Source organism: Choloepus didactylus, chromosome 9 (genome assembly GCF_015220235.1).
Source record: "Choloepus didactylus isolate mChoDid1 chromosome 9, mChoDid1.pri, whole genome shotgun sequence".
NCBI lineage: Eukaryota > Metazoa > Chordata > Mammalia > Pilosa > Megalonychidae > Choloepus > Choloepus didactylus.
Genome location: NC_051315.1, coordinates 108011713 through 108037407, shown reverse-complemented (window position 1 = coordinate 108037407; position 25695 = coordinate 108011713). Strand labels below are relative to the sequence as shown.

Sequence of the window (25695 nt, the reverse complement as noted above, 5' to 3'; positions counted from 1 at the left end):
GCTCCTGTGCATCTGCTGAAGAGTTAAGCTGCCTGAGTGGTACACACACAGGTATGACAATACCTTTTATAAAACGTTGAAATACTGCGTTTCCTGTTGGCATGTAGCTGCTGCCCTGCCTCCTGAGCCCTCCTCCCCATCCCTGGCTAACTCAGCCCTTCCCTAGGTCTACTATGCTTGGCCGTACTCATGGTTCAGCAACTAAAGTGTTAAATGCTGTGTGGTCCTGGGCCCCCAGCTCCATTCTGATGGAAAGTGCCCTTGTGGCACTGTTGTTAAATATTTTGAGTAATAGCTGGCTCTAAGAAAATGCTATTTTTTTGTACTTTCTCAATTCATGGGTAGGTTCCTGCTACAAATCTAGCCCTGTGCTAAAAAATATGAGACAAAGAAAGAAAATGGAAATAGTCCTGCTTCTTAATGATATAGTTGGATAGACTAAATTAACATACATTGAATACTCAAGCTAATTAAGTAAGGTTCAGAGAGAAACTGCTGGAATCAGCAAAAAGGCAGCATGGAAAAAAGAAAAGCTTAAGCTGGCTGGTGTTTAGGAGGGCAAAGACTGGGTTGGGGAGGGGGAGATGTGGGGTAGTCTGGCTGAAGCCAGAGTAAGCACACTCCTGAGAAAGGGGCACCTTCTGACTGCTGCCTTATTGTGAGAAATTAGATGGGGAGGAGTGGGTTTCAGAAGGCCCTGCAAGTCTGTTATTTAAGCCAGTATTCCCAGCCATTCCTAAAATGTGATAGGACAAAAAATGTTGTGTCTTCCTCTAATATTACTTGAGATTTCAAAATAACACTTGTAATTCTACTAAACACAATGGAACATAACAGTCCTTTGAGGTCAGTGAAGACTTGCCCTCCCAAACAGTTCCCCAAACTGATACATGAGGAGCATGCTCCCTACCGCCAGGGGTGAGAGTTGCTCCTTGGTGCATTTGGCATTAGGCAGCTGTACGTTCCAAGGAGAGAAGGGTTGTGATGGAAAATGGTCTTTAGGAAGATCAGCTGGGCAGTAGGGGAAGGGTCTTCAAGGACCTGGCTCTGCTCCCACTTGAGGACTTGTGGAAGCCAGTGGAAACTACTCTGATCTCGCTCCACCCTGAGATTAAAGTTTGATGTGACAGTGGGCTCATTGTGATGGGGCAGAAGTTGTAGAGCCAACCTTTCTCTCTCTCTCTCTCTCTCTCTCTCTCTCTCTCACTAATGCTTATAGAGACTGTGATTGTAGATCTCAGCCACCCCTGGTAATATGCTTGGTATAGAAATGGGCGACAGAAAGTGGACTAGTTGGGAAGTAGATATCGGGTCACACTTGAACATCTCTTCCTCATTAATTATATACGCAAAATCTTTCTTGAGTGAAACCTGTTCAGTTCTAAAGTAAAATGCTAAACGAAATAATAAGGCAAGTGTGGGAGCTGTTATATTTTTGTATGTAAACTTCATTGATTTGGTAATAGGTACTTACCAGTACAATGTTCTGTATTAAGGAGAATGTGCTCTTAAATGAAGAAATATATCTAAAATAATTTAAATGACAATACAAGAATGAAAGTGATTGTGTTATTTAGGGCTTATAGAGTCATAAGAGAAAAGCCCAACTCAGTTAATGTTGGCAAAAAAAAAAAATACTCACGTGACTGAAAGTCTCAGGGTCTACTGGCTTCAGGTGTATCTGGATTCCAATGACATCTGGAATCTTTCCCTCTGAAACAAATGCTACTGACGTCCTTCTCCAGCAGGTTCTGCTGATGGTGACTTAATTGACCTCCATCAGCTCCAGGCTTACCTCCCACCAGCTGAGGAACAACAGTGAGAGAACGTGTGTTTCCTCACATTTCTAGTGAGAATTCCAGGGAGGAGCCTTATTGGCCCAGCTTGTTCCCATTTCCATTTCCTGAAAGACTGCTGCATCACCGGCTGTGAAGGCTTAGGAAGGGAGTGGCGATGTGGTGTCCTACGGAGAGCACGGCCAGGGGTCAACGAGCTGGATGGCAGCCTCAAGGCCACCAGCAGTTCCCTCTGTGACTTCCCCTCTCCCTCTGAGCAAGTCACTCCTCTTCTCTGGGTCCCAGTTTCCTTACCTGTAAAATGAGGGTGTTTGTCCATGTGATCTCAAGTCCCTTTTAGAAGCTGTAGGATTTGATGAAAACCTCTTTTATCATCTAGTGTCTTGTCTAGTGCAAAAACTTGTCGAGAAAGCTGGGACTGGGATGGGCCTTAGCAGATGGGTGATGTTTGAATAGAAAAAGAGAAGAGAACTTTGCAGGAGAAAGGAAAAGTATCAATAGACTGAGGCAGGTTTAAGATATGGGTAAGAAGCAAAATATATTTGAAGAGTTTATAAACACGTGAAATCATTGTCAAAGCTTCCTGGGTGATTAACTGCTTATATCTTACCCATGCATAAGAGCTGAAATTCTTCAATTCAAGCACTAAATTTTAATGTCCTGAGCTTAAACAAAATCCCATTTATCTCAATGCCTCTGCTGTCTCAGGGCTGGCGCTGTGACAACTGCCGCAGGCCAGGAGGCGAACCCAGCCCGGAAGGCTCCACCGGCCACTCCTACAACCAGTATTCGCAGAGGCACCATCAGAGAACCAACACAGTAAGTGTTTTTGCACCATGAATGTTTCTCTCTTAAATTGAATTGGGTACATAGGAGGGGGTCCCTTTCGGCTGGTAGTTTTCAGTTGAATGAACCAAATGTTTCCTAATTAAAAAAAAAACAAAACTCACAAATGGCTGAAGAGTGGAATAATGTATCCTGAAACATAATTTAGGTTGTAATTTATTAAACTCTTGAAGATTGCTTATTGTCCAGGATATTGAGGTTCTTGGAGCTAGAAAGTAATATTCTTCTATCTATAAGTAACTGCCATAGAATTCTGCCCCGTGTTTTTTTTTTTGGGTACTTTATAGTGTTTGTCACTAACTGTTCTTCTTCCATTCCCACAGAATGTCAATTGCCCGATTGAGTGCTTCATGCCGTTAGATGTACAGGCTGACAGAGGAGATTCCCGAGAATAATATTTCCATCCCAGAGGAACAAACATGTGTCTCTGCCAAGATCCATCTAAAACTGGAGTGATGTTAGCAGACCCCATCTTAGAGTGTTTGTTTCGTTCTTAAGCCCTTTGCTCTGGAGTAACTTCTCCAGCTTCAGCTCAACTCACAGCTTCTCCAAGCATCACCTTGGGAGTGTTTTGAGACTTTTCTTATAAAGGAGGGCAACACATTGCCTGTTCTGCTCCAAAGTATTCAGTACCATTCAGTATTCTAGATGAAATGTTTCTAATTTGTGATTTGGTTTCAAATCAATAGGGAAGTATATGCAGCCAACCAAGATGCCAAATATATTGAAATGATATTACTAAAATTTTAAGTAGGAAAGTTACCCAAACACTTCTGCTTTCACTTAACTGTCTGGCCCGCAATAACATAGGAACAGCTTGTCCTTGTTACTGTGATATTTAAAATATCCACAGTATCATTTTTTTCTGAATGATTCTAGCAAATGCCTAGAATTATCTTTCTCTTATCTGTTATTTATCAATTTTTCCCAGTATTTTTATATTGAAAAAATTGAAGACATTTAGTATGCAGTTGATAAGAGGAAATTGGTATAATTAGGGTTGGTGATTATTTTTATACTGTATGTGCCAAAGCTTTACTACTGTGGAAAGACAACTGTTTTAATAAAAGATTTACATTCCACAACTTCAAAGTTATGGATTCTGTTTTATACAAAGAAATTTGGAGAAAAATAATGATATTCATGATTGTTCTTTTTCTCGTCAATTCAGCAAACATTTGAAAACCTGTGATGTGCACAGCTCTCTAATTCTTGGTGAATAAGTGCAAGATTTTCTGTCTGTTGCTGCAAAACATTTTTGTCATTTCATCTCTTCAGGAAAGGAGTTAGATTTTTGTCTTTAACATATTTAAATGGACTCTTATTTATTAAAATTGTTAGCTGGCTTTTCAGAAGTGTAACCAAAACAAACTTTGGTTTCTGTAACAGTTATAATTTTTCCTTCTCTCCTTTCCTCCCTCCTTTTCTTCCTTTATTGAATAAACATCTATTCAAAGAGATTGCCTACAAAGAAAAGAAAAAGATGGCAGGGATGCTATAATTACTTGAATAGTGTAGTATACAGGAGTTTTGACTTAGGGGACTCTTAGTATAATAACCTTCATTTAATTTTTCTTAATTTTTTAGCTTGAGCTTTGCTCCTAGCTGAACAGTTTGTTTACCACTTACTCTTAGTCTGCTAAACCATTTCCTTTAACTTTGGAGAAAGTACAAAACTTTGGGGATATATGTGGCATTCACAATAATGAATGGTGGCACTTCATAATACAGAAGACATGGAGAACTGTATTTATATACTATTATGAAATAGGAAAATATTTCAGTGAATACCTGTCAATTAATATTAAGACTAAATATAGAAAGAAATTTCCTCAGTTCATTTGTTAAAAAAATATTAACTCACTTTTGAGTTGATTTACAGTCTATGAAATGCTTTGACATTTAGCATCTCATTTGGGGAAGATTTTATGCTTACTTTTACTAAGAATTCAACTGTGATGAGTTTCCCTTAGCAGAAAACATTCCCAGTCCCAGACTTCTCATGAATGTCTCTTCTCTTTCAACATTATCAGGCCAATAGTTACCAAGATAGCTGGTCTGTGTAATTGAAAAGAAACCACAGAAAGTAAAGATTTGGTGATACTAAAATAAAGTGTTCACTAAAACCTTTAATACAGTCTGTGGATGGTGCACTCAGTGCTACTGTCTCCAAGCCCTTAGGTGCCCTGGTCTACATGAGTGTGAGCTTCACTCTGTCTCATGAGGTGTCAGATGTTCATTCTCCTGGTGCCTTTGACTGTCTTACAAATGTGGGGCATCATTACTCACTGGAGAGAGAATGTGACTCAATGCAAATCCACATGCTCCGGGAGGAGAAATTCCACTGAAGACATCTGCCCAAGAGAAAGCAGGCTGGGATCACCACCTTAGGTAAAGAGGAAGCCGAGGTACCTCACTAGTAAAGACATGCACCTCAACTCTACCCTATTTGAAGGTCTTTATAAGGAAAGAGCAGCTTTGAGTTGAGACTTCGTTTCAAGCCAAATGTCCAGCTAACAAACCTAAAAGTATTTTCCCTAAAGACAATTTAAAAAAATCCGTTTGGATTGTATTAAGTGGGTAGCAAGTCCATTTGGCTACTTATATACTGAAATGTAAAAACCGCAAGCTCATGGTTTTGAACCTAGGAAAGTCCAAAATAAATGTGTTATTAAGGCGCTGCTTTCTCCCAGAAGACCCTTGCATTCTGGGGCTGGCTGCCAGTGATCCTTGGTCTTTGCCTTTTCTGTCATAGGGCAATGCACATGGTGTTTTTTCCTGCCTTCTCCTCTCTCTTCCAGCTCTGTTGACTTCCAGCTTCTGGTGCTCCCTACAACACCTTCAGTAATAAGATTAAAACTCATCCTGATTCAGTTGGGCCACACCTTAACTGAAGTAACCTCATCAAAAGTTCCTATTTACAATGAATTCATATTCACAGGAATGGATTAAATTGAATAACATGTTTTTCTGGGTACATAGCACCAAGCCACCACAGCAAGATATTAAACTTATAAACTAAACTATTTCAATCATGAGTCAGTAACTACATTTAAATAAGGAGAACCCCAAAGCAAATTAAAATAGTCTTTTCTGTTTTGGTATCACAATGCAAGAATGGTACAACATTTTTTACTGACTCTGTCAGCAAAATCATTCAAACATGAGAACCAAGTATTTCCAAGGATCTTTTACAGTTTTTACTGACTCATATTACTGCTTCCCTTGAGAATTGTCTTACACAGGCCAGGCTGAAAAGACAAAATTAAAAGACCAGTCTAGATTTAGGCAAGAAAAGGCTGATTAAAGAAATATTGGATAAAACTAGTACTATCAGACTTCAAAAGAAAAATCATAATTTTGAAGTTTTACCTTGCTTTGCTGCACTTGATTTATAATAAACTTTATTGTTGTGCATTTTTTTGTTTTCTGATTCAATGACCCAAATTAATTAGGCAGGTTAGTTTGTATAATAATATTATTGTATCCTGTAAGGCACACTTTCTATGCAGGTGATTACACAAATGATCAGGTGGAAGTCACAAGTACAGGAAATAACTTTTCAATTTAATTATATTTCTACTGAAAATTCTATTCCATTCCTAGTTGCATGAAACTCATTAAAGTAGTTAAGAAACATCACATCAGCACATTTAAGTGCTGAAATTGCTTCCTATTTAGTAAGTTCCCATTTCTGTGTTAAGGAAAGGAGGAAAGTGGCAGGATACAATAAAAAAAAATCCCTTTCTGAAGGGATACAATTCAACCATTAAACAAAAAAAAACCTCTTGGGCTTTCTCATATTTGGAAACATTTAAAGACTATTATTGAGGGTAATAAAATAGAAACACAAAGATGACTTTGCACTACCATGGGCTTCTCAGACTAAGTAACCTTTTAAAAGAGTATATGGAACTTACATTTGAGATGGGAGTTATTTTCATTACTACATGGTCCCATTCCATATCCCAGTTTAAATAAAAGATTCCATTTGAATTGCAAACAAAAATCTATATTAATAAATTACAAATGAGGAGAAGAAACTACTGTAAGTAATAAAAGAGCAATAGAAATGATTCTTCAGCTGAAAGTCCAAGAATGGGAAATTCCTTTTTCAACATTCCTCAGTAGAGTGGGCTTTTCATATTAAAGCATGTTTTACATTTCCTTGAATTCCTTTTTACCCATTCTTTAGAGACACATAGGTTTTTAACAATCACTGGAGCTAAATTTATCTCTAAAATTGCTCTTGTGAGGAGCCGCAGAAGCTTGAAATGAGCATTGTTTGGAGACTGTGTGAGGCAGCCAGCCTAGGGCGACTGGCCGCATCCTATCCTCATGGGGCAGGAAGATTCAATCCCTAGTCCTTCTGGCTGCCCACCACAGCAGGGCTCCCCTTATGTAAAACACATTAAAGGCCAGGGATTCTCCCAGTGAGCTCTTTCCAGTACTGTACTTTGGAAATTGTTTTTTTGTTCCAGAAAGAAACAATGCTTCTGCCAGACCACTGGACAGGACTTTCTAATAAAACCTGCCTATCTGTACAATTTGTCATTAGTTGTAAGATGTCAAGCCAAGTGCTGAAGAGCTTTTTTGACTCACAATCGTGCCACATTGGTGAAGAAAATAGAACCCTCATACATTGCTGGTGGGATGTAAAATGGTGCTGTGGAATACACTTTGGCAGCTCTACACAAGACTGAACTAGTTTCCATAGGACCCACCAATTCCACTCCTAGGTATAACACTCAAAAGAAATGAAAACATATGTCCACACAAAAACTTGTACACAAATGTTCACAGTAGCATTATTTGTAAGAGCCCAAAAGTGAAAACACCTCAAATGTCTATCGGCTGATGAATGGATTAACAAAATGTTGCATGCCCATACAATGGAATATTATTCAGTCACAGAAAGGAATAAAATACTGGTACATACTACAATAGATAAATCTTGAAAACATTATGCTAAGTGAAAGAAAACAGACACAAAAAGCCACGTATTGTGCGAGTCCATTTATATGAAATGTTCAGAGTAGGCAAATTCATAGAGACAGAAAGTAGGTTAGTGGTTGCCAGGGACTGTGTGGCTGGTGCAGGGAGGGGAGAGGAAGTGACAGCTAATGTGGATGGGCTTTCTGTTTGGGGTAATTAAAATGTTCTGGAATTAGACAGTGGTGATGGTTGTACTCATTTGTGAATATAATAAAAACTAATGAATTATTGTACCCTTCAAAATGGTTAAAGTGATGAACTTTATCTCAAGAAAAAATATAAAAAAAACAACATGATACTTTGGTTACATAGGTTTTCTTAAATATCCTTTTACTTATGGGTAAGAAGTGAGGCGAGATGTGGGAAAACAGAAGATAAAAGGTTGAAGGAACACAGAAACCTTTTGGCTACTAATTTAGACACTGAAATAAAATCATTCATAAATATATACTTACCACTTTTAATAGTATTTTTCATACATACATTTTCCACTACCTCCTGTGCCCCCATATGGACAAAAACATTATGAAAATAATAATTAGCATTTATCACAGTGTTAATCATGTCCCAGGTGGTTGTGCTGGTTTGAATCTATTATGTCCCCCACAAAAGCCATGTTCTTTAATGCAATGTTGCCAGGGCAAGCTTATTAGTCTTTTGATTAGGTGGGGCATTTGATTAGGTTGTTTCCGTGGAGATGTGACCCACCCAACTGTAGGTGAGACTTTTTGATTAGATCATTTCCACGAGGTGTGGCCCCACTTATCCAGTGATTAGTTCACTGGAGTACTTTGAGAGAGCTCACAGAGAGAAGCAGCTCAGAGAAGCCAAGACAGACATTTGGAGAGAAGCTAAAATTTGTAATCCAGAGTTTGCCCCTGGGAGAAGCTGAAAGCCAACACAGACCCAGATGCTTGGAGATGCTGGGAGATGCAGACAGAAGGATGTTCGGAGATGCTAAGCTAAGAGATGAAGCCCAGAGTTTGCCTCCAGAGAAGCTGAGAGGACCCCAGACGCTTAGAGAGAAACGCCCTGGGAGAACAAGCAAGAATGCACAGAGGCTGAGAGAGAGAAGCTAAGAGACAGAAGCCCAAAGACATTTTGGAGAAAGCCATTTTGAAACAACCCAGGAGCAAAGGACCAGCAGACGCCAGCCATGTGCCTTCCCAGCTGACGGAGGTGTTCCAGACACCATCAGCCATTCTTCAGTGAAGGTATCATCCTGTCTATGCCTTAGTTCAGACATTTGTGAACTAATAAATCTCCTTCATAAAAGCCAATCCATTTCTGGTATTTTGCATAATGGCAGCTTTAGGAAACCAGAACAGTGGTATTCTAAGTGCTCTTAACATATTTTGTATCATTTCCTCCTCAGAGCAACCCTGAGAGGTGGGTACTGTTATCATCATTCCACAAATAGAAAGTGAGGGAAAGGTTAAGTGAATGGCCTAACATCACCCAGCTTATAAGTGGCAGAGATGGGATTTGAAGACCAACTGTTCATACACAGACTAGTTCTAGAGCTGTTGAAATAAAGAATTCAGTAGATGGGACAAACAGCAGAATGGATACAACATAGGCATTAACTGGTGAATTGGATAACCAGAATAATGAAATCTCCTGGAAGGACAAAGGAAAGGAAGAAGAAATAGAAAATTAAAAAGACAAGCTAAGAAATGTGGGAACAAACAGCATGGAGGACAGAAAGGGAGACAGACATCCCAGGGGCCCATCCGCCCTCCTCCACAGGCCTGCAGGATTCGGTCGGAAAGAAGCTGGGAGAGATCCCGGGTCATGGAACAGGGAAACATCCTGGAGCAACCTTGGATGGTTCCCAGCCCCAGGCCAGTGCCTTCCTCTCCAGGCCCAGGTCAAGCAGCTCACGGCTTGCCAGTGTTTCTCCCTTAGGAGTATGAGAAAAGTTAACACCTGGAATAAATAAATCTCACCAAGAGAAAATAAAATGGAGAAGAGAAAATATCAGAAACAACAAATAAATTTCCTAGAATGAAACAAAGGTGTTCGGATTCAAAGGGTCCACACAGTGCCAACTAGGAGAAATAAGGTAAAATCCATTATAAAAAGCATGAGAATATCCAAAGTCAGAGAGAACATTCCATAAAGTTTCCCAAGTGGTAGGTTGAATTATGTACCCCAAAAAACACACATTCTTAATCTTAATTTGCATTCCTGTGTGAGCCCATTTATTAACAGGACCTTTTGAAGATGTTATTTTTAGTTAAAGTGTGTCCAACTGAATGATGGTGTGTCTTAATCTGGATTACTGGAAGCCTTATAAAGAGAACTGGGAAGATACAGAAGCCAGATAAGTGAGGACATTGCCATGTGATGGCAGACAGACGCAGGCCACAGAACCCAAAAGATTCTCGGCAGCCAGCACCAGATACTGCAGAATCCAGGAGACAGCAAGCCTTGCCAGTCTTGAAGTCCAATTCCTTCTACCCTCAAAACCATGAGACAATAAATGCTTGTTGTTTAAGCCAACCCACTAGTGTTTGTCATAGCAGCAGGACAAATGGAGATACCCACCAAGGAACAGGAATCATACTGACATCAGATTTTACATACAAAAATGCATGAAGGAAAACAATGGAGTAATGTTTTCAGCACACTGAAGAATTTAGAACCCAGAATTTTGTATCTAGCCAAAAATGATTCAAATATACAGGCATGATAAAAGTATTCTTTGACAAGTAAGGCCTCAGAAACTTTGCCACACAGAACCACATTGCATAGTTTATATAAAGGCAGAAATTCAGGATATGCTGCAAAAGATGTGTGAAATAAAGTTCATCAGAAACATTGGAAAGTTTGGTCTTTAAAAGAAACCTGAAAAGAAAAATTTATCACCATAACCCAAAATTGAAAGTGTAGGTATCAACATGATAGGAGTTTAGGAGTCAGGGGTAAAGAGATGAAAGTAGGTGAAAAATCTTATTAGGAGGGTGTATTATCCAGGGTTCTCCAGAGAAACAGAATAGACAGCGTTTCGGTTAGCTAAAGCTGCCAGAATGCAATATGCCAGAAATGGGTTGGCTTTTTCAATGGGGTTTTATTAGGTTACAAATTTACAGTTGTAAGCCCAAGAAAATGTCCAAATTAAGGCAAATTAAGGAAGATACCTTCTCTGAGGAAAGGCTGCTAGCATCCGGGGTTCCTCTGTCACATGGTGATGTCTGCTGATCCTTCTCTCCTGGTTCTGGTTTCAATGGCTGCCTCCAAGTGTCTCCAGGCATTTCCATCTAAGCTCTCTGGGCGTTTACTGTCTTTTGTCCTCTTCACAAAGAACTCCAGTAAAGGATTAAGAACACCTTGAATGGGCTGGGTCACATCTCAACTGAAATAGCCTAACCAAAATGTCCCACCCCTTGTAGGTCTTGTAGGCCTGCCCCTACAAGAATGGATTAAAAAAATATGGTCTTTTCTGGGGTGCATAACAGATTCAAACATGCACCAATAGGATATATATGGATATATATGTAAGGATACATACATAAGGATGTAAGTATTTAGAGATACATTATAGGAACCGGCTCATGTGACTATGGGGATTAGCAAGTCTGAATTCCGTAGGGCAGACTGCAAGCTGGAAACTTGATGAAGGTGCTAAGTTGAATTCCCCAGGAGAAGCTGGCTGTCTGAAGTAAAGAGCTAAATTCTACTTTCTAACTTCTGAAATCCTCAGTTCTCACTTTAAGGCCTCTAACTGACTGGACGAGACTCCTCTCATTGATGAAGGCAATCTCCTTTGTTGACTATAGATTTAATCAGCCATGGATGTAATCAATTGAGCAATGAATTAAATTTATCTAGGAAGTACACTAATAGTAATAATCAGGCCAGAGCTTGCTTGGCCAAAATGGACACCATAACCTTGCCAGGTTGACACATGAAATTAACCATCACAGAAAGAAATATAGCTATCAATATCAAAATAAGAAGGAATAAAAAGTGAGTCAAAGTAGGATGATAGAAATAGGATTCAAATTTATAAATAATTAAAATGAATGTAATATTAGAAATCTCTTTCATGAACTAGAACAAATGTATGACACTATAACTAGAAGTTAATAATGTAGTGGGAAAATATACCTATGGCAAACTACATACCACAGTTAGCAGTATTTTAACATTCTTTCATCAATAGTAACAAATGTACTATACCAATACTATGAGTCAATAATGGAGGGGGGGTGGTTAAGGGTATGGGAGGATTTGAGTTTTCTTTTTTTGTTTTTCTTTTCTGGAGTAATGAAAATGCTCTAAAAATTGAAAAAGAAATAATTGTAGTGATGGATGCACAGCTGTATGATGGTACCATGGGCAACTGATTGTGCACTTTGGATCTTTGGATTGTATGTGAACAATCTCAATAAAATTAAATTTAAGAAAAATGAATATAAATGGGCTGAACACAAAAGCAAAGATTAACAAACTATTAAAAACATAATTCAGCTAAGTGCTAAAGCATAAAGGCACAGAAAGTAAAGTAAAAAGAATGAAAAGAAATATAAACCAAATATAATATAAACTAAAAGGGACCAAAAGGGACCTGGTCTAACTATGCAAATATTAGATACTTATTTTATAACACATTTAAAATTATTATTAACTAAACTGTAAAGTTTATTCAGATTTCCTTTACCTAATGGCTTTTTTCTGTTCAAGGATCCCATCCAGCATATCACATTACATTTAGCCATAGAGTCTGCTTAGTCCTCTTGGCTGTGAGTTTCTGAAGACTCTTGCTGTTTTTGATGATTTTGACAGTTTTAAGGAGTACTCGATTAGGTATTTTGTGGACTGACCCTCAACAGGGATTTGTCTCAAGTTTTTCTTAAAATTAGATTGGGGTTTCAGGTTTTCCAAAACACCATAGGAGGTCAAGTGCCATTCCCGTTTTGACATATATACTATCTACATGACTTATCACTGTTGATGCTAACCTTGATCACCTGGCTGAGGTCATTTGTCAGGTTTCTCCACTATAACATTATTCATTTTCTCTTCGTTTCCATACTGTTCTCTTTGGAAGGAAGTATCCATGTGCAGGCCATACGTAACGGATGGGGGGAAGGGTTTATGCCCACTTCCTTGAAGGCAGAATGTGGTGGTTTGGAGCTATGTAGCCCAGAAAAACATGTTCTTAAACTTAATCCATTCCTGTCGGTGTGAACCCACTGTAAATAGGACCTTTTGATGAGGTTACTTTAGTTAAGGTGTGGCTAACCTCAATCAGGGTGGGTCTTAATCTTTTTACTGGAGTCCTTTATAAGCAGAATGACATTCAGTCAGAAGCTGGAAGTCAACAGAACCCAGAAGAGAGAAGCCAGGAGAGGCAGCCATATACGTTGCGATGTAACAAACAGGCCAAGGACCAATGATCACTGGGGGCCTGCCCCAGAATGCTAGTCTGGGGTTGGTGACAAAAGCATTACTTAGATGAGACCTTGATTTGGACTTTAAGCCTCAAAACCATGAGCCTATCAATTCCCATTGTTTAAGCCTCCCCATTGCATGGTTTTTGCTTTAGCAACAAGGAAATTAATACAATGGAGTATCTAAATAAATGATTTATAATTCTTCTGCATGGGAGAATTTATTTCCCCATTTATGCATTCATTTACCTATATCAGCTTCAACTCATGGATATATTATACTTTGGGTTATGGTCCAACACTGCTTTATTTTGATGCTCAAATTGCTCCAGCTTTGGCTACTGGAGCACTTTCAGTTGGACAATAGCCCCATTATTGTTGTTTATTTTTGAGCACTTCCTAACTTTTTGGCATTGTAAGATGCTCCAGGTTCATGTGTATTTCCTTTCCCACTCCTAGAACCAGTCATTTTTCCAAGTGTGCTAGTTTGAATATATTGTGTCCCCCAAACGCCATTATCTCTGATGTAATCTTGTGTGGGCAGATGTTATCAGTGTTGATTAGATTGTAATTCTTTTGAGTGTTTATTTGAAATGCACCCCACCCAGCTGTGGGTGATGACTGATTAGATAATTTCCATGGAGGTGTTGCTCCGCCTATTCGGGGTGGGTCTAAGTTGATCAGTGGAGCCATATAAATGAGCTGACATAACAGAAGGAACTCAGTGCAGCTGCGAGTGACATTCTGAAGAGGCGCTACAGCCAAGAGAGACCCTCTGAAGAAAGCACAGGAGCTGCAGATGAGAGAGAAATGGAAGATGGCTGTTGAAAGCAGACTCTTGCTTCAGAGAAGCTAAGAGAGGACAAATACCTCAAGTGCAACTAAGAGTGACATTTTTGAGGAACTGAGCCTAGAGAGGAATGTCCTGGGAGAAAGCCATTTTGAAACCAGAACTTTGGAGCAAACGCCAGCCATGTGCCTTACCAGCTAATAGAGGTTTTCCGGGCACCATTGGCCATCCTCCAGCGAAGGTACCCGATTGCTCATGTGTTACCTTGGACACTTTATGGCCTTAAGACTGTAACTGTGTAACCAAATAACCCCCCTTTTATAAAAGCCAATCCATCTCTGGTGTTTTGCATTCCAGCAGCATTAGCAAACTGGAACACCAAGTATCCCTGGTTCTTTTCATTGGAAAACTGTATTAAGATACCAAAATCTAGGTACAAGGTGTGCTACTTGGGGTGTCATTACTTCTAGGCCCTCTCAGTTAATAAATGTGGTTATATATTTTTAAAGAATAGAAATAGTTCTTTAAAAAAAAGGAGCATCCTTGAAGAAAGAGTTACTTCTAGATTAAGTGACTGAAACATTTACAGATGAAATACTGTAAATTTACTTCAACGTAACCAGTTGGCATTTCTGGGCACCAAATTGATTACGTTTTATGCAACGTCACAGGAAAGGTCTAGGGCTGCTGAAGTTATATGAAATATTTCACTTAACACAGAGGGAAAAGGAAGCACTAGCATTATCCACACATAGGGTCAACAGAAGGTTCTAGTTCATAAGTTATAATCTGCTGTTCTTTAGAAAGGATACAACCAAGACTTTTAGAACTGTGATGAAAAGAAACTCGACATGAAAGTAGTCTACTATGAGGACACTAGAAGAGCTTTAAGATGCTTGTGTCATCTACTGCAGCTGCTTGAAGGTTTCTTTGATTTACTTGCTGATTTTTAGATGTTTCATACAGGTAATGTTTGGGGAAGGAAGTGGGGATGCTCCTGTATTCTTCACATACAAACAATTTGTATGTAATGCCTGTCAGTCTAAAGAGCCTGTTTCTTTCAGACAAATTAAATACAATTACTAAAGACTATGACTCCAGGATTAAGACTTAATGTTTTATTTTTTTTAAAGGCATTTTCAAATTTCACGATTGTTCACCTACACATAAGCAAACTTTAGAATAATGTTTGACAAAATCAGTGATGAAACAGCCGAAGATTGGTATGAACAAGGATTATTCCCAGCTCATTGCAAGCCTCAATCACAACTTTGTCGGCAGCAGAACCGGAAGGAGCAGCAATGTACGCTACACCACTCTGGGAAGAGAATGGATACGGATTTTTAAAACATAACATAATGTAAAAACATGCAAAAAATAATTCGCATCTATAAAGCATAAGGTAAGAGTTATTCACAGTCCAGACTAATTTACCAACTCAGAAGGGCAAAATAACAGGATTTGGGTTATCCACACATCAAAAGAAGTGTCAAAATAATTCTTTAAATTTGACTGTTTTACATCACATTGCCACAACTTTGATATCAGAAGCAGGATTTCTGAAATAGTTTCTATATAAGGATCAATTAGACGCACATTGCACATCAATTCCAAACTTACCCTTTTGGCTCTGTCTACATTATCCCTGAAAGGAAAAAAGGCATCAGAGCTGACAGAAACTTCACTAAGTTTGCCAACCCATTCCTTTTTCTCTGCCTCAGTTAATAATTCAGGAACTTCCTCAAACAGTGCCTTCCACTTTATCAGATCTTCATCCTATGGACGGGGGTGGAGAGAAGGTTAGTCTGATACCATCTGCAGTACTATTTGATGCAAATTCTGAATGGCAGCACACTAGAGCATTTTTCTTAGGACATTTTTCTTAAGAGAAGTTGTGAGTTTACAGAACAATTAGGCATAAAATATAGGATTCCTATATACCACTCATATACATTGGTTTCATAAATTTTTTACAATTAATGGAAGCACATTTTTATAGTTGTATGTTAACTATAGTCCATGATCTAACTTAATCATGGTTTGTGTTGTGCCTAGGACTTAATTATAAAAAATGACTTTTCCTTTACATCTAAGTTCATACTTCTGGAATCTCTTTCTTTGATGTTTTTAACATTTTCATTAAGGAGAAAAAGTGATTAAAAGTTTACCAAATAAAGAGTACACCACTTTACTTTCTAAATCAGTTTATTTCAAATATATTTTGTTATTTAATCCCTGCCTAAATTAAATTTACAATTTTATATCTTATATATCAGGGCAAGCAAATGAAAAAAAAAAACATACTCCAAAGGGTTTTCAAAGGACTTCTCCATGTCCAATTTAGGAAACAAAAAATGAGGACTTTCTAGAACTACAGTTATATAGCAATAGTTTCAAGTATGGTCTTATAGACAAAGCAAAACTTGAGTCACAGTATTCCCATATTTTACAGGTGTGCTCTTTTGGGTGATGCTTTGGCTGTAAGAATATACTTTTCCTCTTGTTCACATATAAAGGATCTTCCATAACTATTTAGTTTTTCTGGGCAATATCGAACGGATAAAATTCAAGTACTTAAAATTAAAATGAAAAGATGTTTTAATTAATTTGCAGCCACAAGACAGAGTCTAGAGCCTCATTCCTGGATCACTCATGTAGATTCCTATTCCTGAACAGACAACTCAATGTAGTCAGCTCTACTCTTCAAAAGGTCATCTCCTTTTTGATTACAAGGACTCTCTCTCGTTTCCCATCTAGTGTTTTTTGATCACCTGTTATGTTCACATACTGGGCTAAATGCTTTCCTCTTGGCAGGCTACCTGACACTTGCAATTTTAATACACCCACATACCTTCTTCAAAACAGAAGACAGATAAGAACAGGAAATGTAACAGAAACACATGGCACTTGTAGGGAAATGTGGTGAAAGAAGAAACAAGTCACAGGTTACCTGCTTTCAGGTAATTTGTACTTTAAGTTTAACAAGTGCCTATCATATAGAAAGCATGACACCTGGCACTGCGAAAACCATTCCTGCCATTTTCAAAAGCTATGATCAACAAGGGAAGCAAAAACATTCAAAATTAAGCCAATAGTTGGTTATAACTTTAAAATATAGAAAAGTCTTAAGTTTCAGAAAGGGATAAAGTACTATGCAAAAGGTAAATGAGACTGAAGAAGATGGGAAATTAGTAAGAAATCCAGATTAACTACTTAAAACAATATAGAATTTCAAGAAAAATACCATTTTCTCTCTGTAATGAAGTTAAAGTCGGTAACATATGAAAGAGTGAAAATATGAATAGACTCCGTTCATAACCCAATGACAAACTTTATACCTCGCCAATGGTTCCAGTAACATATTGATCAATTGCATTGGAGATTTCTGCTCTCTTCACTCCCGCCTTAAACTTCATTGAAAGCACCCGTGGATGATGTCTAAGCCACCAATAGTTGGCCTTATCCCCTGCCAGGCGTGTGCAGTGTATCCGAGACTGCTGTCCTGCTCCAATGCCAATAACCTGAAGAATGCAAAACATTACAATGGATACTTCTTCCAACACCACTTTTCTCAAAGGACCTTTTGTGTATATTCCTCCCAAATCTATTAATTTTGTGGAAGAAAATACCAAGCCACAATAAGAGAAAAATAAATAATTAATTTTAAAGTAACCAAAAGGTGTAGGTAATATATAAATATATGTATTTATATATTTACCTCTTTAGTGATTTTTGAAGTATGGCTATTAGTGTTCTGGAAGTTTCTAGAACTCAATACAATTGTATTTACTGATGATCTTTGAGGGTTTGGGAAAAAACAGACCATGAAGACCTCCATGGTTATTTGAAAGTCTATGTTCACCCCAGTCAATAACTTACGGTAAATACTGACTCACAGAAATTGATATAAGAATCTGACCACAATATCCTAAAAAGTAAAAAATGATGCCAAACATGAAACTTTTCTTCCTTCCTATATCTTGGTGGCCTGAATTCTAAGTACCAATGACCTCAGTGCACAAGTGTGTGTTTTTTGGTTTTAGTTGCTGTAATGTCTTCAACCATTTGCCCAAAGCTTCTATCACTATCTGGGCACTGCTGCCTGCATTCCACCTCCCCAAAACCCCCTAATTAGAAAAGGTTAAAACAGCCACAAACACAAGGCAGTGTGCTTCTCCTAGGCATTAGTAGTGAGACACTCATTCTACATGGCTCCTAGAACTGACACCCAGATGCAAGGGGCCCCAAACCACTGTCTTCCAGGATGCTGTTACTGCAGAGTAACTTACCAACTAGCTCTCACTAAAATTCTGAATTTGGAAGACTCTTCCAGTTCACATACTAATCAATATCTACACCCTACCTCCTACCCCCTGCTTATGGGCCATATTTGACAAATGCAAGCGCAGAGCTCAAGGAGTAAATAGAACTCCGCGGTCACTGTGGGAAGAAAAGGGCTTACGATGCTGCTGAAGTACAGCAGAGACAAAGTAGTAAATTAAATATCTTGCATAACAGCATATAACAAGAAATATTCAATATCTTGATTGCAGTGGTGGTCACACAACTGCATAATTTGTCAAAATGGTTGGACTATATACTGAAAAAGGGTGAACTTTATTGTACACAAAATTATTCAATAAACTTGACTTTAAAAGATCATGGTAACTCTCAGTTTAGCAATCTTTCTACTTAATGGATTCTTGACAAGATTACATGAGAAATATATGTGAAAAAACCAGCAAGCTGCAAAAACATAGCCTGGTAGGTGGCAGTACTATTCCTTATTCCTGCTTCACCAGAAAGTCTACCAATTGGTGTTTGTGTGTGTGTGGATAAACCAGTTTTGTAGCAACTATATTAGAACCCTTCTAATCCAAAATGTGCCAACTCATTTTAGGCAAGAAGCAATATGACTAATTTTAGTAATCACCATTAGTTTCATCATTAGTTAGTGACGAACCCAGATGAGAAAAATTTGGCAAACTTTCCCCCTCTAGCTGTCCAGCACCTGAGGCAGATGGGATTTTTATATATCATTCTGTAAAACAACAGTCTCCCTGAAGTGAATGTGACAGCGCGGTTACCTGACCGTTCTTGGCATAGCACACTGAATTAGACTGGGTGTACTTGACAGCAACGGTGGCCACGATGAGGTCTCGGAAAGCAGACTCCGGCAACTGAAACAAACACACACAATGGTCAATCTCATCAGGCTTTTTAAACTTTGTTTAAGTATCTTACATGTCTTTAACATGATAGACCTGTTATATAGTATATCTCTCAACTGACAGGAAATTAACGTCCACACTACAAAATACCATGTTTTACTAAAAAGATCAAATATCAACATATTTGTAGTGGAACTTAGCACAATGCCTAATGCATAGCAGACTCAAACTAATTGCATTTTGCATCAACTTTGAATTAAGTCATAAATGGTTATTTACATATCACACAAGATATGAAATACCATATCCACTTCAAAATTCATATTTTTTCCACCAGAGCATCTTCAAACATCTGGAGAAATAATGAAATTCATTTTCTGAAAAAATGCTGAGAATAATTTTGGTAGACATTACAAACCAATTGCGATATACCCCAGACACTGATTTTTTTCATCTATGCACTAAAAAATATTTTGAACAATAAGCCAAGACTGTCCAGGGAAAGTCAAATTATGATCATCTTCTACTTCATTTAGAATATTCTAAGTAGAAGCTATTTGGGAAAATATTTGAACCAACAGTTCACACAGAATAAAAATAACAAATACTGCAGCCAAAAATGTCACTATCCTTAACATAAAATTAATAAAAACTTAAAAAAGCATGATGATCCATGCTGTGATGAGAAATGTACAAAAAATATAACTGGCAGCTAATCAATAAATTAACATAATTGAAAATTGAGAAATTAGACTTTATCAAAATTAAAACTTTTTTTCTGCAAATGATTCTGTTAAGAGGATGAAAAATACAAGCTACAGACTGGGAAAAACTATTAGCAAACCATATATCCAAGAAAGGACTAGTATCTAGAATACATAAAGAACTCTGAAAACTCAACAACAAGGAAAAAAAAGCGCCAAACAATCCAATTAGAAAATAGGCAAAAGACATGAAGAGACATTTCACTGAGGATATATAGATGAAACAATGTTCAACATCATTAGCCAATAGGGAATGCAAATTAAAATCACAATGAGATTTCCTATGGCTTAAAAAAAACTAAAAAAAAGGTGACAACACCAAAAGCTGATATGGATATGGAGAAATCAGATCACTTAAACAATGGAATATAAAATGCTAAGGTCACTGTGGAAAATAGTTTGGCAGTTTCTTGGAAAACTAAACACGCATCTCTCATATGACCTGACAACCGCAACCCAGAGACATAAAAATTTATGTTCACATACAAACCTGAACACGAATGTTCTTAGCTGCTTTATTCATAATAGCCAAAACTTCTGGAAACAATCCAGATGTCCTTCAAGGAACAAAGGGTTAAACTGGGGTACATTCATACCATGGATTACTACTACTCAACAACAAAAAAGGACGAATGGGATAATCTACATGAATCTCTAGAGAATTATGCTGAGTGCAAAAATGCCAATCCCAAAAGGCTATAAAGTCTATAATTCCATTCATATAACATCTTTGAAATGAGAAAATTATAGAAATGGAGAAAACATTAGTAGCTGCCAAGAGTTACTGAGTGGAAGGGGAGTGTGGCTATAAAGGATCAACATCTGGGATCCTTGTGGTTACTGTATCATTATCAATATCCCAGTTGTGATATCACACCAGTTTTGCAAAATGTTACCACTGGGAGAAACTGGGTAAAGGGTACAGTGGATCTCTCTGTGTTATTTCTTACATGTGCATGGGAATCTACAATTATCTCAAAATAAAGATATATTAAAAATTTTAAAAGAACTTACTAATCTAATGTGCTATTCATGTAGTACATCTTTTCCTACCTATATCTACTCTGAGTGACCAACTATAAGTTTTATTCCTTTGTTGCAAGAAAGATTAATAAACACCAGCCTCCTAAATGATGACTACTTGTTTCAAATGTAACCTTGGTAATATGAGTTAGAATCAAGGAATATGAGAAATGTGGGGGTGGGAGTTGTGGGAGTCCAGGTTTACAAACATGGCACAGGTAGTTAAAACAGCTTAAAAGCAATGTTCAAGAAAAATGGGAGAAGAGCGAATAATTCAACCATGTTCAGTATTAACCTATTTCACTCTCTTAGGACTGAAGCCGTTTTAGATCTAAAAGTATAATCTGATGATTTTGAGGCTGGAATATTAACAAAAAGGTGGATAATACTATCATTCTCATCCATAATTTCCCAATTTTCTACCAAGAACACATATTAATGAAGTAGGGAAGAATTTAGACGTAAAAAAATAATTAAGATCACATTCTCTTTCTTTCTAAAAAATATCCAAGCTTGCATACCCAGAGGCACAAAACCTATTAAAGATTACTAAATTATTAATCAGTTCAATACCTATAAACTTATTAGGAAAACAAAAAATAAATTGACAACAGCTAGGTATAATTGTTGACATGGGTATTAATGGAACTAGGTCAATTCCTAGAATACATTAACCAACCAGGTTGATAAAGTAATGAAAGAGCCTCATTTTACTGTGAGCCACTTCAAGCAACACTGCTGCAAAGAACTGTTTCCATGTGGGATTCCAGTAACTTCACATCTTTGACCACAGGCATAGATTCCAAAAGGTTGAAAGATATTTCTACTTACAGTACACACATGTTTCATTACTATTAATTTTCAAAGACAAAAATAGAAAAATACCATTAATTTCAAAAATAAAACAAACAAAAAAAATCAATGTGTTAATCACCATGTGCTTATTATCAGATAGAACTACCCCCATAAAGATTTTGAAGCTTATTTTTAGATTCATAGTGTCACCATTCAGAGCTGGGAACAAATCACAGCTCCTCATTTTTCACTGTTGATATAGTGAAATGGCTTAAGGGACCAATCCTCTTGCCAGGAACAAACAGAATAGGGAGACACAGCTAATAAGATTTCAAGTACTTGAGGGGTAAAGATACCAGAGACAAAGGAAGCAGAAGTGAGCCTGACAATCTATGCTTTCCCTCAAGGCATATTCCAAGTAAGAGGCAAAGAAGACCAGTACAGCTTTTAGAAGCCTAGTACAGCTTTTAACAGTCTTACAGGACTAAGGAACAAAATGGAGCTCAGAGTACACCAGGGAAGCTGATAGTAGACACCCAGGCTTATAGTAGTGTAGGCATGAAACAGACCAGCCCTCAGGAAGACTGAAGCCCAACTCAGTCAATTCCTGGCAGGATGGAGATGATTTGCTTTTACCCCATCTGCTTGCCAGAAGCCTAAGTCAACTCGCTCCAGAGGAAAAATAACACTACCCAGACTCAAAATATTTCCATAGATTTTTTTCATACAAAATATCCAGCATTCCACCAGAAATTACCAGGTACACCAGCAGACAACATCAGAAGACAACAGAGTAATACCTTCGAAGTAGTGAAAAAAATATATATATATATATATTTACAGGCTAACTTTAGACCCAGCAAAAATATCCTTCAGAAATGAAGGTCCAATTAAGACATTCCAGAAACAAATCCCACTTCATCCATTTCCTTGTGGTGTAACCTTAGGTAAATTTCATAACTATACCCTATGTCAGTTTTTACTTACTATTGACTATTTTACAATAGAGCTAATAGTAGTCATCCATTGTAGAGCTCTTTGAGGATCAAATGAGATAGTACATGTAAATCCAATAAATACCATTATTATCCTAGGAATATGTCCATCCTAAAAGATAACAAACAGCACAAGTACAAAACCATATACACACAAAATCATTGATCAACACACTGAAAATGGAAACCACTGAAACACTCATCATAGTACATGAATAGCCAGTTGCCATGTGGCCTTTCAGATGAAGATGTAGATATGTATTTACTTATATAGAAACATACCTGTAGCTTAGAGCATGGAATAAAAGCAAAGGTATAGAACAGAATCATAGAAGGCATGATCCCATTTATGTGTAATTGAAGATACATATATTTCTCTATGTGTGTACATATGCAGAGAAGCATGTCTTTTATTCTTCTATAGACATAAGGTCTTTTATTCTTCTATAGACATAAGGTCTTTTATTCATTTTTTAAGCTCTCAGGCTTACTTGACAACTCAAAGATGGCTAGTCCATTTGCACATCAACCAGTACTAAATAGGGTCTTTATACATGTATAAGCTTATAAATATTGAAAACAGGCCTACTGAAATTACTAGCATTCAGATGAGATATTTTCAAACTTACATCTTTATTCTTAGTAATAGCATTGCTAAATAATGACCTGTCGATGACACCATTATTTCTCTTCTGGCTTAAACGAAGACCAAAGAGAGTTCGAACTTCATTTTCATCTGGTTTGTAAAACTGGTCCATCTAAAATAGAAATTTAAAAAGTTAAAGTAATATTTGCAAATTCCTCAAATTTTTCATTTATGTGGAATCCATATCATTATAAACAAGGCTATATATATACTTCTATTTCTCTAATATAAATGTGTAAATTCATTTCAGTGTGAATGAAATAGAATGAGCAGGCACCAATATATTTCTCCAAAATTTTTTATCTGTTTTAGAACTCTATGTATTTTTATAGGCTTTACAACCTACCTAATTTAATAAAAACAATGATTCCAATGAGTTAATTTCTGGTTACGTTAACCAAGCACTATCTATATAGTCCTTTTGGAAGTTCAGTTGATAAGACAGATTTGCTAATAAACAGGCAATGGCAAGAAAATTAAATTCTAATTTATAAAAAATCATCTACGAAACACCTAGCTAACACTTAGATTAAAAAGTTTAAAGGATGAAAACAGTATATGTGGTCTGTCTTTACTATTTGGAAGAGAATAAATGTTATTTATTGTAGTTTTCATCTCCCACGTTTTGAACCAAAAAGATAATCAACAAAGGCATAAAACGTAGAGAATAACTGGCATAAAACAACTTTGTCCCTGGATATTTTTCTAAACTTGACAGTTCTTCATTGGAGGAGCTTTGGCTTAGAAAGCACTGTTACCTAAACTTAAAAGCAATCCCTTATAAATATTAGCTCTGCTTAATCTCTATTTTCCTGAAATTTAAAATGTTACTTTTTCTTTTGTATCAAAATTTTTCTAAAATTGGGATTGTGTCTTCCTATTAACTAATGTCAAATGAAACTTGTCACCAGCAAGGTAGAGAAGTAAGTTGTTTCATGGCTGTAACTGTGTTACTAACACAAACTCTCAAAATACAGGAAAAGTCAATGAAGCCCTGATATTCTTTTTATAATCTCTAAATTATACTCTTAGTTGCTGAAGAGGACATGAAGATGAGCTCAGGTTTTGGAACACATTCTCTAAGAGCTATACGTAACTGCTAATGGCCGTAAGTACTTAATACTCTTAACCACAACAAAACCTGATTAAGAAACTGAAGAACTCAGTGTCAAAAAAACTACATGGTGAGGTGCTGGCAGGAGGCTTTAAAAAAAAATAATACAAGTATGTATATTTGATATATTTTCTTCCTACCTTGAAAATGTGTCACAGAATCTATGGTGAACCACACAGTTATTTGTATATTACAATCAAGGATATATCTTTAGTAACTTTCATTATATGGAGTTTGACTTCCAAGTTTCTTTTACATAACTATCTTATCAAATAAAGTATTAAGAATTTTACTCTCAATTCATTAACACTTTACTTGATCAATGCACAATCTCAGTGTGTATTTTAAAAGTTCAATCCTGTGATCTTTCCATAGTCATATTAAATCACAGTTAGTTTTCTCTTCATTGGAAGGTTTTACTGTTTCCACAGAGATTAACTGCCTACATAATAGAACTATCATCAGAAATTCAGCGGTACTCTACTTGAATAACCTCATGTGAGGACTGAACTGGAAAGTAGATTTTTGCTGACATAATAGAAGTTCCTATTTTTTATACATTCATTTATAATGTCAAGGCTGCCTATGCCATGTCTGAGAGAACATAAATATTGCCTTCATCAACTAAACTAGCATCCTAAAAATGATCATTTTTTTCCTCACAGCAAAAGTTCAAGCTGTTTAATGTCAAATCTGAAATACAGAGCATGTATATGTACATGAAGGTGAATGTACATAAACACACGCACACAAATGGGCATATTTATTTAACAAACATTATGTTACTAAGGCATGTAGAGAATCCAGACATAGACAGATATTGAAAGAAATTTCCACTTTATCCTCACTTAAAATCATTGCATTAAATAAACTCATTCCCTTCTCCCTTATATGGGACATGACTCCCAGGAGCTTAAGTCTCGTGGACAATGTGGGACATAACTCCTGGGAATGAGCCTGTCCCTGGCATTGTGGGACTGAGAAAGTGTTCTTGACCAAAAGAGGGAAAAGAAATGAACAAAATAAAGGTTCAGTGGCTAAGAGATTTCAAATAGAGTTGAGAGGTCATTCTGCAGGTTATTCTTATGTATTACATAGATATTCCTTTTTAGTTTCTAGAGAATTAGAATGGCTAGAAGGAAATACCTCAATCTGTTGAACTGTAATCCAGTAGACTTGATTCTTGATGATGACTGTATAATTATCTTTTTTCCATGTGACTGTGTGATTCTGAAAACCTTGCAACTGACACTCCCTTTACCCAGTGTATAGGGAGATAAGTAATAAAATAAAGACAAAAAACATATACAAATAATAGGGGGGGGGTTAAGAGGTATGGGAGATTTTTGGGTGTTCTTTTT

The 25695-nt window shown here is 37.1% G+C and overlaps 2 protein-coding genes across 2 annotated transcripts in view; one reads left to right on the top strand and one right to left on the bottom strand.

Moving 5' to 3' along the window:
- The window catches only part of FN1 (fibronectin 1), a 64687-nt gene extending 60953 nt beyond the window's left edge, over nt 1-3734 (top strand). The window contains 2 exon segments of the mRNA XM_037849139.1: nt 2505-2615; nt 2966-3734. Coding sequence (XP_037705067.1) covers nt 2505-2615; nt 2966-3037 — 183 coding nt within the window. The 3' untranslated portion in view covers nt 3038-3734.
- Nucleotides 3735-14929: 11195 nt separating this feature from the next.
- ATIC (5-aminoimidazole-4-carboxamide ribonucleotide formyltransferase/IMP cyclohydrolase) overlaps nt 14930-25695 on the bottom strand; it is a 30728-nt gene continuing 19962 nt past the window's right edge. The window contains exons 12-16 of the mRNA XM_037849963.1: nt 23204-23332; nt 18914-19006; nt 17165-17347; nt 15447-15602; nt 14930-15144 (exon numbers count right to left, since the gene is read on the bottom strand). Coding sequence (XP_037705891.1) covers nt 15025-15144; nt 15447-15602; nt 17165-17347; nt 18914-19006; nt 23204-23332 — 681 coding nt within the window. The 3' untranslated portion in view covers nt 14930-15024. The remainder of the gene's footprint in view (nt 15145-15446; nt 15603-17164; nt 17348-18913; nt 19007-23203; nt 23333-25695) is intronic.